This window comes from Triturus cristatus, chromosome 6 (genome assembly GCF_964204655.1).
Source record: "Triturus cristatus chromosome 6, aTriCri1.1, whole genome shotgun sequence".
NCBI classification, from domain to species: domain Eukaryota; kingdom Metazoa; phylum Chordata; class Amphibia; order Caudata; family Salamandridae; genus Triturus; species Triturus cristatus.
Window position 1 is genome coordinate 791,570,577 of NC_140589.1, and position 12,476 is coordinate 791,583,052.

At 42.5% G+C, this 12,476-nt stretch overlaps 1 protein-coding gene across 3 annotated transcripts in view; it reads right to left on the minus strand.

The window, feature by feature from the left end:
- Positions 1-1,432: 1,432 nt before the first annotated feature.
- The window catches only part of TUBE1 (tubulin epsilon 1), a 129,318-nt gene continuing 118,274 nt past the window's right edge, over positions 1,433-12,476 (minus strand). For all 3 annotated transcript variants that reach the window (XM_085611377.1, XM_085611376.1, XM_085611378.1), the window contains 3 exons: positions 9,658-9,798; positions 8,890-9,064; positions 1,433-2,274 (listed from right to left, as the gene is read on the minus strand). In XM_085611377.1, coding sequence (XP_085467503.1) covers positions 2,116-2,274; positions 8,890-9,064; positions 9,658-9,798 — 475 coding nt within the window. In that variant the 3' untranslated portion in view covers positions 1,433-2,115. The remainder of the gene's footprint in view (positions 2,275-8,889; positions 9,065-9,657; positions 9,799-12,476) is intronic.

The window sequence follows — 12,476 nt, forward strand, 5'->3', positions numbered from 1 at the left end:
TTCCATAAAAGTAACAACAAAGGCATTCTTTAACGATTCAGGATGTTGCTATGTAAAGCAATCCCAGAACAAAACACAGCATATCACCACTCACACATAATCCAATCCCCATTCGGTTTTCAGCAAAAAAACGTAGAAAAATTGAAAGGCTCGTAAATCTCGACCTTTTTTCTCTGGCAATGCTTGTTTATATATTGGTTTGTGGAGAAACTAAAGGCTGATGGCGGGAATGGAAAATAACGGATGGATTAATCGCACCTGACACACAGTCAATAATTTACTGCATAATTTGAGGATTTCAACAAGTTCCAATGGGTTATACCACAACTGGTGGCACAGAATGGCAGACCCTTTGCTAATGTTAAATGGTCAACTTTCAGTAAATGATTGCTGTATTCAGGTGTAAAAACAGTGAACAAAGTGAAATATTTGTCGGCCAGACCCTGTGCTCAACCACTCATAGGAATCTATCTTTTGCTGTGCACAGCAGGAGTTGGCCAAGCCTGCACCCAACTTACCCACGGACGCCAACGCCCTGGGGGCTCCCACCCCTCATTTTTCTTATTTTTTGTTTACATTTTGTTTGGCAGTACTGCCGCACAAGCTGCACCCTTATGGTACTGCAAGACCGTGCAAGCTTCCTCTAACGAAGCATGCGTGGTGCTGTGGTGCCATGGGATAATGCTAGAGTAGCTGCTCCTGCAGGAGTCAAGCAGTACCTCACGGGAGGGCTGCACAGGGTCCAACGGAAGTACTGCAGTACTCGCAGCACAAAACATTTCTACGGCTATTTTTGCCCCAAGAAGAAGCCCTCTCTCAGCCCCCCACAAATACCCTGGTGTCAGGGTATTTTTCTTCAAGTTGCGGCCCCAATCATATTGCGTGGTACCACTAGTCTGTAAACGGTCCAGAGATACTGAAAAGGCCAATGGGAGAAAAAGCTCACTCGACGAACAGGGGCATTATCTTTTTAATTTATGGTACAGGCACACTAGCTATAAATATCATTTAACCCCTTCACAAACAACCAGAGCCGTTCTTTGGATGTGATTCTCTTGAAAACGGCTGAACGGATTTCCAGCAAATAAGCATGCTTTTGAGTAAAGTTCAAACTTTTAGCCAAATTTGGTGCAATTCTATTCAGCTGTTTTTTTCTGTATTGTTTCCCAAACTTTCCTATGAGAAGTAACACTGGTAAACAAAGTTAAGAGATCCGCCATTTTTTTTGGCCCTCCACTTGACGGATCACCTTGAAACTTTCTAGGAAGGAACTGAGGCCGATTAACTTTTTGTTGGAAAGCTTCATAAAAATCTATCAAATGGTGCCAAAGTTATTAGTGAAATGAAAAAGCTCTAACATTGGAAACTCTGATCTAACTATTACTACACGGGGCAACTGTGTGAGAGAGATAGACACACACACTCGCACGTCTTAGTTTTAAGTGTTTTATTAAAAACAAAAAAGTGTGAGGAAGCTCGAGGAAGAACAACATTTCCAAGTCTTTACCACATATCAGCTCAAGCTCGTCCTTAAAATTCTGAATGTCCCATTTCCTCCAAGGCACGATGAGATAGTGTAAAGACTATGTTATATGATTTCTATACAAAATATATTTTAAACATCATTTAAATAACAATATGTACATCTTGGAAAAGCTAAAAAATAATGTATATTTTATACAATTTTACAAATATATAATACATCCAGTTCTTAGAAAACACATTAATTTATATTCACAGAACTTAAACGAGCGCAACATGTTCACCACGAGGTATAATGAAAAAGCAACACAGAATGGAATCTGCTGTTTGTATGCTGTCTGCGGAATGTCGAGTTGTGACATATTCTCTCTTTAGTCAGCGTCATGTACATTGGCAACTTTTGCTCCAAATCATATCCATCATACTAGATAATCAATTGACAAGAACACCACATCAAAAAAATAAAAATAAATAACTATCTTTACTATGTGACTCAAAATATTAGGAAGTACAACACAGCAGGATAAAACACCAAGTTTGTAAAAAGCTTGCAACGCTGCTATTCTAATTCTGAATTATCGACCATTTTTTCCGCGGGATTTGATGTGGTTCTCTGCAAAAGTCTTTATTTCACTATAAGGCAATACTAAACCTTGGTGAATCGGGGATGAAAACTCCTCTAGTGGCATCCAGCTGATTGTACTCCTCAATTAATGAAGATAAGGAGGAAACGGCCTCGGTGAAACAACCTTGCTCCATACCATCCACATGCAAGTAATGGTGAAGATGAGCCTGTCAAGGTAAGGAAGAACACACTTTAACACAAAGGGACTCGTTTTTTGTTCAAATGCTTAATTTAAGATGCAGTATTAATCCTCAACTGCACAATATTTACTTTAGCTACATAATATGCCTTCACTGCTTTAAACATGCAAATAATTTCAACAAATTGTAAAATAGGTTTCATAAAATGCAATCGAAAGGATATGCTTTACACACATTATGTCCGAATAATTAGAAAGATAACTGAACCTAGATTTAATTATCTTTACATTAATCATGCGTTTGATGCAATCTCTCAGTTTCTCTATTGGATTTGTTGACAATACCTTGTATTGATTGGCTAAACACAAAAGAGCACACCCCCGATAAGCATGTAATGGCCTTGATTGATTACATGAAAAATTAGAGATGTATGGCGTGCATGCAACTCATTCTCAAGTCCAAACAAACATAAGTATAAACAAGCATTGGCATAGCCAATAGGTCTCGCCTTTGGGACCTTATAAGTGTTTAGCCATGCAACAGTTGAGTAACTAAATACTTATAAGGTCCCAAAAGCGAGACCTATTGGCTATGCCAAGCGGCCGTGAAAGTGATCGCGACAGCGATCAAACATCAAAGCGGCCGTGAAACCGAAAGTAATCGCGGTAAAGCGCGACGTGCGAGCCCGCACACATGCACTCTAGCTCTAGGCTGGCCTGGTAGCACTTTTTGGAGCACTCTCAATAAGTCTCGCCAGAGGCAGCGCATGCGCTGGGTCAGGCGAGACCTAAAAAGAGCACCCTCTATTCTCAAATGCAGAACCTATTATCACAGGGGTATATTAATCAAAGCTCCTTTTGAAGAAATTTGCCCTAGCTCGAGCTTCATCGTTCTCTCTGTCGTAATAAAAGAGTATTAACACCTTTGTTTCTTGTTGAGCTAATGAAAGTATGTCTCTTTTGCACAATCAGGGCTCTTCATTCGCGCAACCCTCACAAAACGATCTGTTTACACGCTTAAGATATGAAAATACGTAAAGAGTTTTTTTGGCTTCATATCAAAATGAAGACCATCAGAAAAAATGAGATGCTATGCATTTTTTGTAATTATGTATACACGATTAGCGGAACACCAACATGAATGTTTGGTTGGCCAAGACAAATTTTAAAAAAAACTCTATTTTTATATTCTGTTTTGACATTTAATATCAGGTAACACTTTCCTTCTAGGCCCTATATATAGACTGCCCTGTTTCATAATTGTGGGCATAAAAGACTAGATATTAGTTTATTTGGAATTGCCTGAGTGAGTTCATCGAGCTTTAATACATGTGGTACATTTCAGAAGGTCAAACAGAAATGCTTGTTTGGTGTTCCTGTCCTTACGTGACAAATAACCACCTTTGGTGTCAATAAATAGCTAAACACGTAAACAACATACATTTTTGAATTGCACAGACTCCAGGGAAACTGAATATGAGCAGTTCATCTCCCCTGCAGTGAATGGCTTTATTAACCATCGAAAGGAAAATGCCAGTTTAAAGAATTTTGCATAGTTTCCTAAAAGATTTATGTTCACATGACCCTCTCAGAGGCTGAGGCAATCTAGTGGCAAAAATGAACCCGATTCTGTGGCCCTTTCATTCTTCTGGGCGGATATCCCAGGATATGGATTGCTTAAATGACACTGCCTTGGTAAAGCTCATGGGCTTTAAATGCCAGAACAATGCTCTTGTCAGCAAATTAGAGTAAAAATACGTTCTCCCTTGACTCTCTGGTACTACTGTTCTCACTGAACTCATTCATACGGATTGGATTAACTGAATTATATCACTTGGTGTGCTCCAGGCTCTCATAGTTTTCCTGAATTTCACTGGGTGCTCAGAATCAGAAAATAGTGTTGCTAGGTTTTTCCCTGGTTCTATGGAAACTTTACAAGAAAAGAAAGTTGAGAATGGTACTCATATCAGTATCCTGCTGATAATAAGTCGCCTTTCCTTATGTACAGGTGAGGGAAAGAAACACTGTAAAGACTCATGTTTGTATGACCTCCTAACACTCAAGCAAATATGGGTAATTAATGGGTCTGTCTTTACTCACTGACCTGTTTACGCATCAAGGAACGTAATCTTTCAAGAAATATTCATACAAACATTAAAATGGTACATATGTTTTCACCCCCTGCAGTACATTAGCACCCCGGTACATCTAAGGGGAAGATCGTCAAGATATGTGCCTTTCTCCTTCTCCCGTCTCACCGTTGTCTTGAGATGTCTGTTCCCTTTTCAGCCCTTCAATGCCTCACATGCTCTCACCTCTGCTCTCAATAATTCTTGCCAAATTTCTCTCTCACCTCTTTGTCTTGATACATCTCCCTATGGGCCTTTCTTTCCCACCGCATCTCGCTATTGCTGCCCCCCGCCCCCTCGGTGCCTCTCTTTCACTGTCTCATCACTGTACCTTAAAGTCGCTTTACCTCACAGAATGTCATTCTCTCTCACTTCTGTCTCTACACTTTATCATTTTTAGTCACTATGTCTGTCTTTGTCTCATCTGTAGCTTAAGGTATTTCTCACTCTCTCAGTTTTACCTCTGTCCCTTAAGATGTTCATTAGTCTATCCCTCGTTTGAAACCGAGGAAATACCATCTTCTCCAAATCGATGTGAATCATTCAAGTACCAACTTTAAATTTGCTTTGGAAAATGCAATAATTGCAGTGTCAACATCAGGTTGTCAGTTTCTTAAATTACAAACTATCAGACAAATTATTTTTTAATTTTGGGTACATAGATCCAATTCCTAAAGACAAAGCCTTGCACTTGCCTGCAAAAAAAACCAAAACATTATTTGGTTTATTTACCACATGTAGTCCCCTAGCCTCATTCTGTTATTTTTGTTAACTACATAAATGTTAAACTACCAGCTACAGACAAATACTATCTAACATGCCCATATAATATCTTATGCAAGAGATGCCAGGCATTATCACAAATACACCATTAGGTCGGAGCTTCCATTATGCCACGCATAATCACAACATACTAAAGAAGGCCCCTATAACTCCAGGAGTGAGCACCATCATACCAGTCATGGCCCACTAATTTGAGTTGTCATATGTGGATCCAAATGGTATGTTTGGTCATGTCAGAGGGCCGCTCGCTGTGAGGCAAGGAGTGTAACAAGTCACCAGCGAAAAAAACACCCCCACACACATAAAAACACACACACACTTTTCAGCTACATGGATGCATGGGTACGGCTGAGAGGAACCCAAGGAGGATTTACTCCGCTTTGGGATCTCCTCTGCTCAACTAAGGCATCCAGACCACTTCAGCTCCAATGAGTAGCTCCCAAGAACCATACACCGAGACTTACTTCATTTGCTGACAACACTTCATTACTTATGCTTCTCCAGGAAGGTCTCAGTTTGACAGACACACACAGTGTGACTGACGGCACAGGCCAGCAATTATCAATTGGTAGGATTTTTGCTAGTCTCTGTACAGGCTTACTGTGCGAGCACAGGGTGCCAGACAAGGGGAGTGGATTGAGAACTGAGGGCCACAATTCTAACAATGTACTTTCTAACCCTCTCAAGCCCAAATTGTACATTTGAAAAGGACACCTACCAATTGAGTTGCACTCTTTTAACCAGGGGTTATACTGCTATCTCTGAGGGTTTAGTACTGTTATGTGCTGAGAAAGCAAACACAAGGAGATGATGGACAAGCGCTGAAACGTTTCAGACACTCACCCCCAGTCACAGATCTGGGTTGAATCCATCATCGTTCTTTAGCTCACTTCGCCACCCCAGTTCAGCCACAGCTATATGCAAATCAGTGTTGACTCTGTGCCTCATGGGAACAGCCCAGCCCGAACTGCCAAGCCATGTCTTCCCTGGACTGGAAATAAGCATCCTGGGACCGGTGTCAGGGTAACACACCTCATCAGCTAGGCTAGCCTGAATCCAGTGTCAAAGTGAGCAAGGAACCCACGTCTGGGCATATCCTGCCAACTTAGGGTGAGCAAAGCAAACACAAGGAGATGATGGACGGAGCACTGAAATGTTTCAGACACTCACCCCAGTCACAGATCTGGGTTGAATCCATCATCGTTCTTTAGCTCACTTCTCCTCCCCAGTTCAGACACAGCAATATGCAAATCAGTCTTAACCCTGGTGCCTCATGGCAACAGTCCAGCCCGGACTGCCAAGCCATGTCTTCCCCGGACTGGAAACATGCATCCTGGGACTAGTTTCTGGGTAACACCCCTCATCAGCATGTGTATTGACTGTCTGGCTTTGGAAGTGACAGGGGCTGGGGATGAGCAGCGGCTCCAGAGAGTGTGGATGAGTCAGGGTTGGGCTGATTAGACCTGGGCTGCATTTAGAGGAGGGGGAGGAGATTTCCTTTCACCTGAATGGGCCTGATCTGCCTGACACAATGCTGTCTCCACCTCCTGCCAGGAAGCTGCACCAGAGAAGACAGAACTGGTTTTGACTGAGCACAGGGCTTCTCTGCCACCCACCAGAGAACAAAGGATTGTGCTGCATAAAAAGAGGGCCCCAGACTTTTACATCACTGTTGGACTGCAAGAGGAACCTCTGCAAAGGAGAAGAGCTGGAGAAACTGGAGGAGTAGTACTGTCCCTTTGCTGTGTGCTGTCTGGGGTTAACCTGCAGTAGCTGTTTCGGCCCAGGAGAGGAACTGGGTGTGTATCCTGCTTGGAAAGTGGAGCTTGCCTCCTGTTCAAGAGGTCTCCGGAACAGAAAAGATCTCACCAAGCTTCCGGGCATCATTTCTGGAACCGCTGGTTTAATTCGCCACAGAAGAAAAGGTAACCAACTCGGTCACCGGATCCGTCGCAGAATTCCGTGTCCTGAAGGCACCGTAGAGAGCACCTCCTCGGTTCGCAACGCAACCCTGGTCTCACCGACTCTGTCAACGAGCCGCTGCTTGCACCGCGTCCTGTGGGCATTGCACTCCGCACTGCTTCGCTACATGCTGCACTGACATCATCGACTCTGTCACTGCCCGACTCTAACATCAACTGGCTCCATCGCCACATCGTGACCTGCAAGCACCGCATCGAGCACCATCTCACCCTGCAACGCAAGAGGTGTGGTGCCGCGGCCAGGGCGGCTGACTCTGGAATCTGGGGATCACGGTCCGATCCCCGGCTCTAGCGGCAGCTTAGTCCAGCACCATGTGACTCTGGGCAATAGCTTGCTTAATCTTCCCGACGGCCCCAGCGCCTAGAGACCCTTACGGGTGATTGTTTGCGGTATACAAATGTGGATTATTATTCTTATTATAAGCCTTGGTCTCACCGACTCCGTCAACAAGCCTCTGCCTGGTGAGGACACCGCACGCTGCAAAGCTTCCATCTCACCTCGCAACCGTGACGGATGCCCCGGACCGGCTCGTACCATTGTGTCGGCCGCAACAACAAAAGGTACTGTCCCCGAGTCTGTCGATGCTTTTGTTAACCCGTATTGACGCGGTTGGCTGGAACTGTTAAGACTCTGTCGTATTCAGAATCCCCGTAGCCCCGGACGGAGCTACCGAGTCGGAGGAACTGTATTTTCAAATTTTCCTGCAATTTAAAGGTTATTTGGCACAGTAACTATTTTCAAGAGTATTGTATGTTGGATTTTTGTCGTTTTTGGTTTTGTTGGTTTGGATAAAGATTACTCATTTTTAGTTCTCGCCTGATCCAGCGCATGCGCTGGACTGGCGAGACTTTTTGTGAGGGCTCAAAAAAGTGCTACCACTGTAGCCTAGAGCTACAGTGCATGTACGAGGGGGCTCGCGCCTCACTTTCGCCGCTTTGATGTTTGATTGCGATCACTTTCGCGGCCGCACGGCCGCTTTGATGTTCTCCGTGAGTCTGGTTTTTTTTCTCCTGTTTATTACTTCTATGTAGTAATGGTGGTACCCGTGCACCGCCATTACTACAGAGCAGTAATAAACAGAAACAAGCATTGGCATAGCCAATAGGTCTCGCTTTTGGGAACTTATAAGTATTTAGTTATGCAACTGTTGCATGGCTAAACACGTATACGGTCCCAAAAGCTAGACCTATTGGCTATGCCAATGCTTGTTCTAAACTGGTGTGGTGTCCATTTGTAGTGTTTTCACTGTGTTACAGTATGCATGCACAAATACTTTACACACTGCTCGTGCCAAGCTTTCAATGGGGTGAGCTGGGTTATTTTAGAAGTGTATCCCCCTTACCAAGACTAGGAAGAAGGGTACCTACTTGGACAAAAGTGCAAAAGTGCAAACCTCTGCCAACTAGAGACCCTCATTTCTAACAGGTGGGAACTTGGGAGTCAAAAGAAGAACTCTTGTGGTAGAGTGCCAAGGGAAGGCCAGGACTTGGTTTTCACTAACATGTCTGCATGAAAGAGTGATCAGTGCCAAACAAGAATTTGTCATGGTACCATTTAGTAAAGGAGCCATCTGCTGTAATTTACTCATAGGCAGGCCAGCTCACATATCTGTAGCCTGCTCCTTATGTACAGGGCATTTTTTAAATTCTACGCTACAGTGTTCCCTTCAGGAGGAATAAACATGAGTTCGATCCCGAGTTCATTTTAAAAGTATGGACTTTTCATGACCAGTTTTTACCCCCACGTACCTTTTTCTTATAAAGTTTAGCGAATCGGTCTCTGAGCTCCACAAAGGTAGGTTTTACACAGGTGTTGTTTGCCAGTGCAAGGAGTGAGTGAGAATGGCCAACAGGAGGCACTGAACACAAGCCGGTTTTCCACCCCTCCTGATTCCAGGAGACGAACTGAAGTGAAGGCTTTAGCCTGAAGAATAGAAATGTTTTAACAAGCTGTTATTGTACTGTTCTCTCGAAGGACTGAATGAAAGACATGTTAGAATCAACTATTTACTGAACATACAACCAAGCACCTTGAAGGACACTAATTTAAACTCAAATACTTCATATTAAGTTGCTGCCTTACAGGTTACAAAACTTATGCAAAGACAATTCAGACTAAGGGACAAAACGGGAAAATACAGAGCATTACTGAGTTAATTAGACTAGAGAAACGTGTTTCACATCTCATGTTGAGAATATTCTGAAGAATCGGGTATTCAAATGTTATGCACAACGAGCATGTATATGTGGCACAGATTTTAGAATCTAAAGAAAAATCAAACTCAATCCAAGCAATGTAATTTTGACTCCACATTTTACTCTTACCATTATGAAGAACTAAATTAAAAACAAGTTTTAAAGGATTATTTTGCTAATACCTGCCTCTGCCTTAGGTACTGCATCTCTAATGTTTTTCAAACATATATTAGTTTTCCTCTCAAATGCAGAAACATCCGAAACTTTGAAAGCACGTAAAACACTAAAACGAGTAAAAATGTAAGAACATTAATATCCAACCTCTCAATGTTTCTTCGAAGGTCCGAAATCTGTACATTTCCTCGAACCATTAGCGCACAGGCAAGATACAGATTGTGCTTGGGGTCAGCCCGAATAAGCTGATGATCTTTGCTAAAAGCGTCAGAAAACATCTGATCCAACCTAAATAAAATAGGCAATAAAGAGTTATTTCAACGTGTTTCCAATATCTAAAGGAATAACAAAAGAATGGCCACTCATAACAGATTAAATGAAATGGCTCAGTATTTAAGAAGGTGAAAAAAACGGTTTCAACGTCTCACAAGGAATATGGTAAAGATTGAACAAGAATTAACGTATGCTAAAATGTTAATATACTTCAATTAAGTGCAGTACTCTGCAATTTTTATCCACACATGGTCAAGCCACTAAAATATTCTCGAGTGATATACGAAAGTGACTGTTAAATAAACTCTCGAAGAGAAAAATGTGAGGTAGGGCACAGTCACTTACATTGAAAAAGGCACTAACTTTGCATAGACATACAGATTTACTGATAAAACTATATAGCACTCAGATGATAATGTGTGGAGATCGGGTTTCTGTGAATATTTATCATTTGTATTTCAGAAAGTAAAATGTCTTGATTTGTTTTGATCCTATTTGTATCTCTGTTTCCAGCACACTTCAAAATTACTAAAAATGTTATTCATTTTTGCTAACCTAATGATGAATACATAATGTTCATTTACCGGCTTTTACAAAAATAAATATCCTACATCGTCACCTTTCACGTTCCCGGTCCTCTAGCAAGATAGTCACGAAATTCACTTTAAAAACTGCTGTCACTTTACAGTCAGAGAAAGAAAAGTAAATACCAGTCCCATGTTACAAGATTAAGCAGCAATTTGTCAGAAGACAATAACTGTCATTTTACCTCTGTCTTAGAAGCATGGCAAATGTGACAAGATAAATACCAAACATCAAGAATTGTTAATGGTGAAGTGGGGGTGTACAGGTCAAGAAGTCCAGGTAGTAGTATAAAAATATATAAAGTTATTTTTTTTTAAGTTTCAAGATTCAGCAAACTGAGACACTCAGCCAACGCGTTTCATTCCCACACTGGGAACTTCATCAGGGCAACAAAAATCAACGCTGGAATATTCCGACTTGGAACAGACCGTGCAAGTGTAACACGTTCCATAGGTGCTCCCCCTTAATATCTCAAAATCAATATATGCCCATGTGTTGACCAAAAAAGTATTGATTGATTCTGAGAATCAAGTATGTAGCAAAATCAAGCGACGAAATCAAATAAGAACTCTTCAGTCGAATATGGTATGCTATTAAAGCTCTTAGAGGAAAACCTTTTAACTAAGTAGTGAAATAGCTCAAGTTCTCAAATAGACAGTATGTGTTCTGGTCCAGTGAAATATGCTGGAGCAGTCCAAAATGGCTGGCAGGTATGATAAATCCTGCATGGGTAGGTCTTAACAAGCAGCGTCCAGATCTATCCCGGCGTGTGCACACTTGAAAATAAAGAACTTTATATATTTTTATACTACTACCTGCCTATTGGACTTTTTGACCTGCGCACCCCCACTTCACCATTAACAATTCTTGATCTGGAACACAGAAACGCCAAACAACGTCTGGCATTGGGGTTGGCTGCGCAGAAACATTACTAATTGGAATTGGCGTGAGGTGCTGAACTACAGGTCTGCCGTTGTTTCTTTGGACATTTAAATACCAAACATCAGCTCGTTGGTCGCCACCCACAGTCTGGGAAACACTGTTTTAGAGCACAATTGTCTTATGGGACAGGAGGCTCAATCATGAAGTCTCTCTTCCTGCTGTTTGTTTTGCATAACACATTCAAAGTACACTACATTTCCCACAATTCTGCTTCCTGATAGAGCAAATGAAGTGGTCACTTCTGTTGGGGGTCCAATGGGGGAAATCAAAACAGTATCATTGGAATTATCTAACCCACTGTCCTCCTGCAAGTCCCTATATAAATTGTCATCATCGTAATGCGTAAATCCTCCCTATCATCACCCGATATTATCAGGTGATGGCAAACTCTGGTCAAAATCCAAGCTAAACAGATGAGGGAGCTTCTGAGGTCAGTTTCATTATAGTGGAAGTGTGCTAGCGGAGCCAGACTGTACAGGGACCAGGTGCGCTGGAGCGGAGTTGCCACATGACCACAGTCAGTGTCAGACATCAGATCGACGCAGGGCATGGAGCCAGAGGGAAAGTAGCCACTGGTGTAGAAGCAGCTTCCAAGGGGTCAGATGGCACAGAGAGAGAACCTGCTGTCGTTAACAAGACTGGGAGCACAGGGGCGGAGGAGTCACAAAATTAAACAGCATGCGCATCTTAATGGTCTCAACCTGCAGATGGTCTAGGGAACTCGGGGGTACTTTGAGATCAACTGTAGAATGGGCTCTCATTTGGAGATCAAGAGACAGCCTCAAAACTTCTCTCTGGGAGGAGAGTGGCAGGATGTGGGTCGAGTACTGCTTTGACTTCTTATGCTTCTTTTTCAACTTAAGGCTTATCAGATGACTTCGACCACAAAGAAGACCTGTTGCAGGAACATCTTTTAGAGTGGGAACAGGTCCACAGACACGACTTGGATTGGGACAGTGACTTGCACGGTCTCTGTGTCTTCTCTCAATGGCTCAGATCACCTTCGGGTTTAAGAGGAAACATTATTAACACAACTTGGAGCCATGCCCGAACGTAAAACACTAAAGGCACAACTCATAAGGGTACAACACAGACATCTGTTTCTGACAGTTTTAGCACGGTTGGAACCCTTTAGCCTTTGCGGGTGCCTCGTTCTCTTACACTGG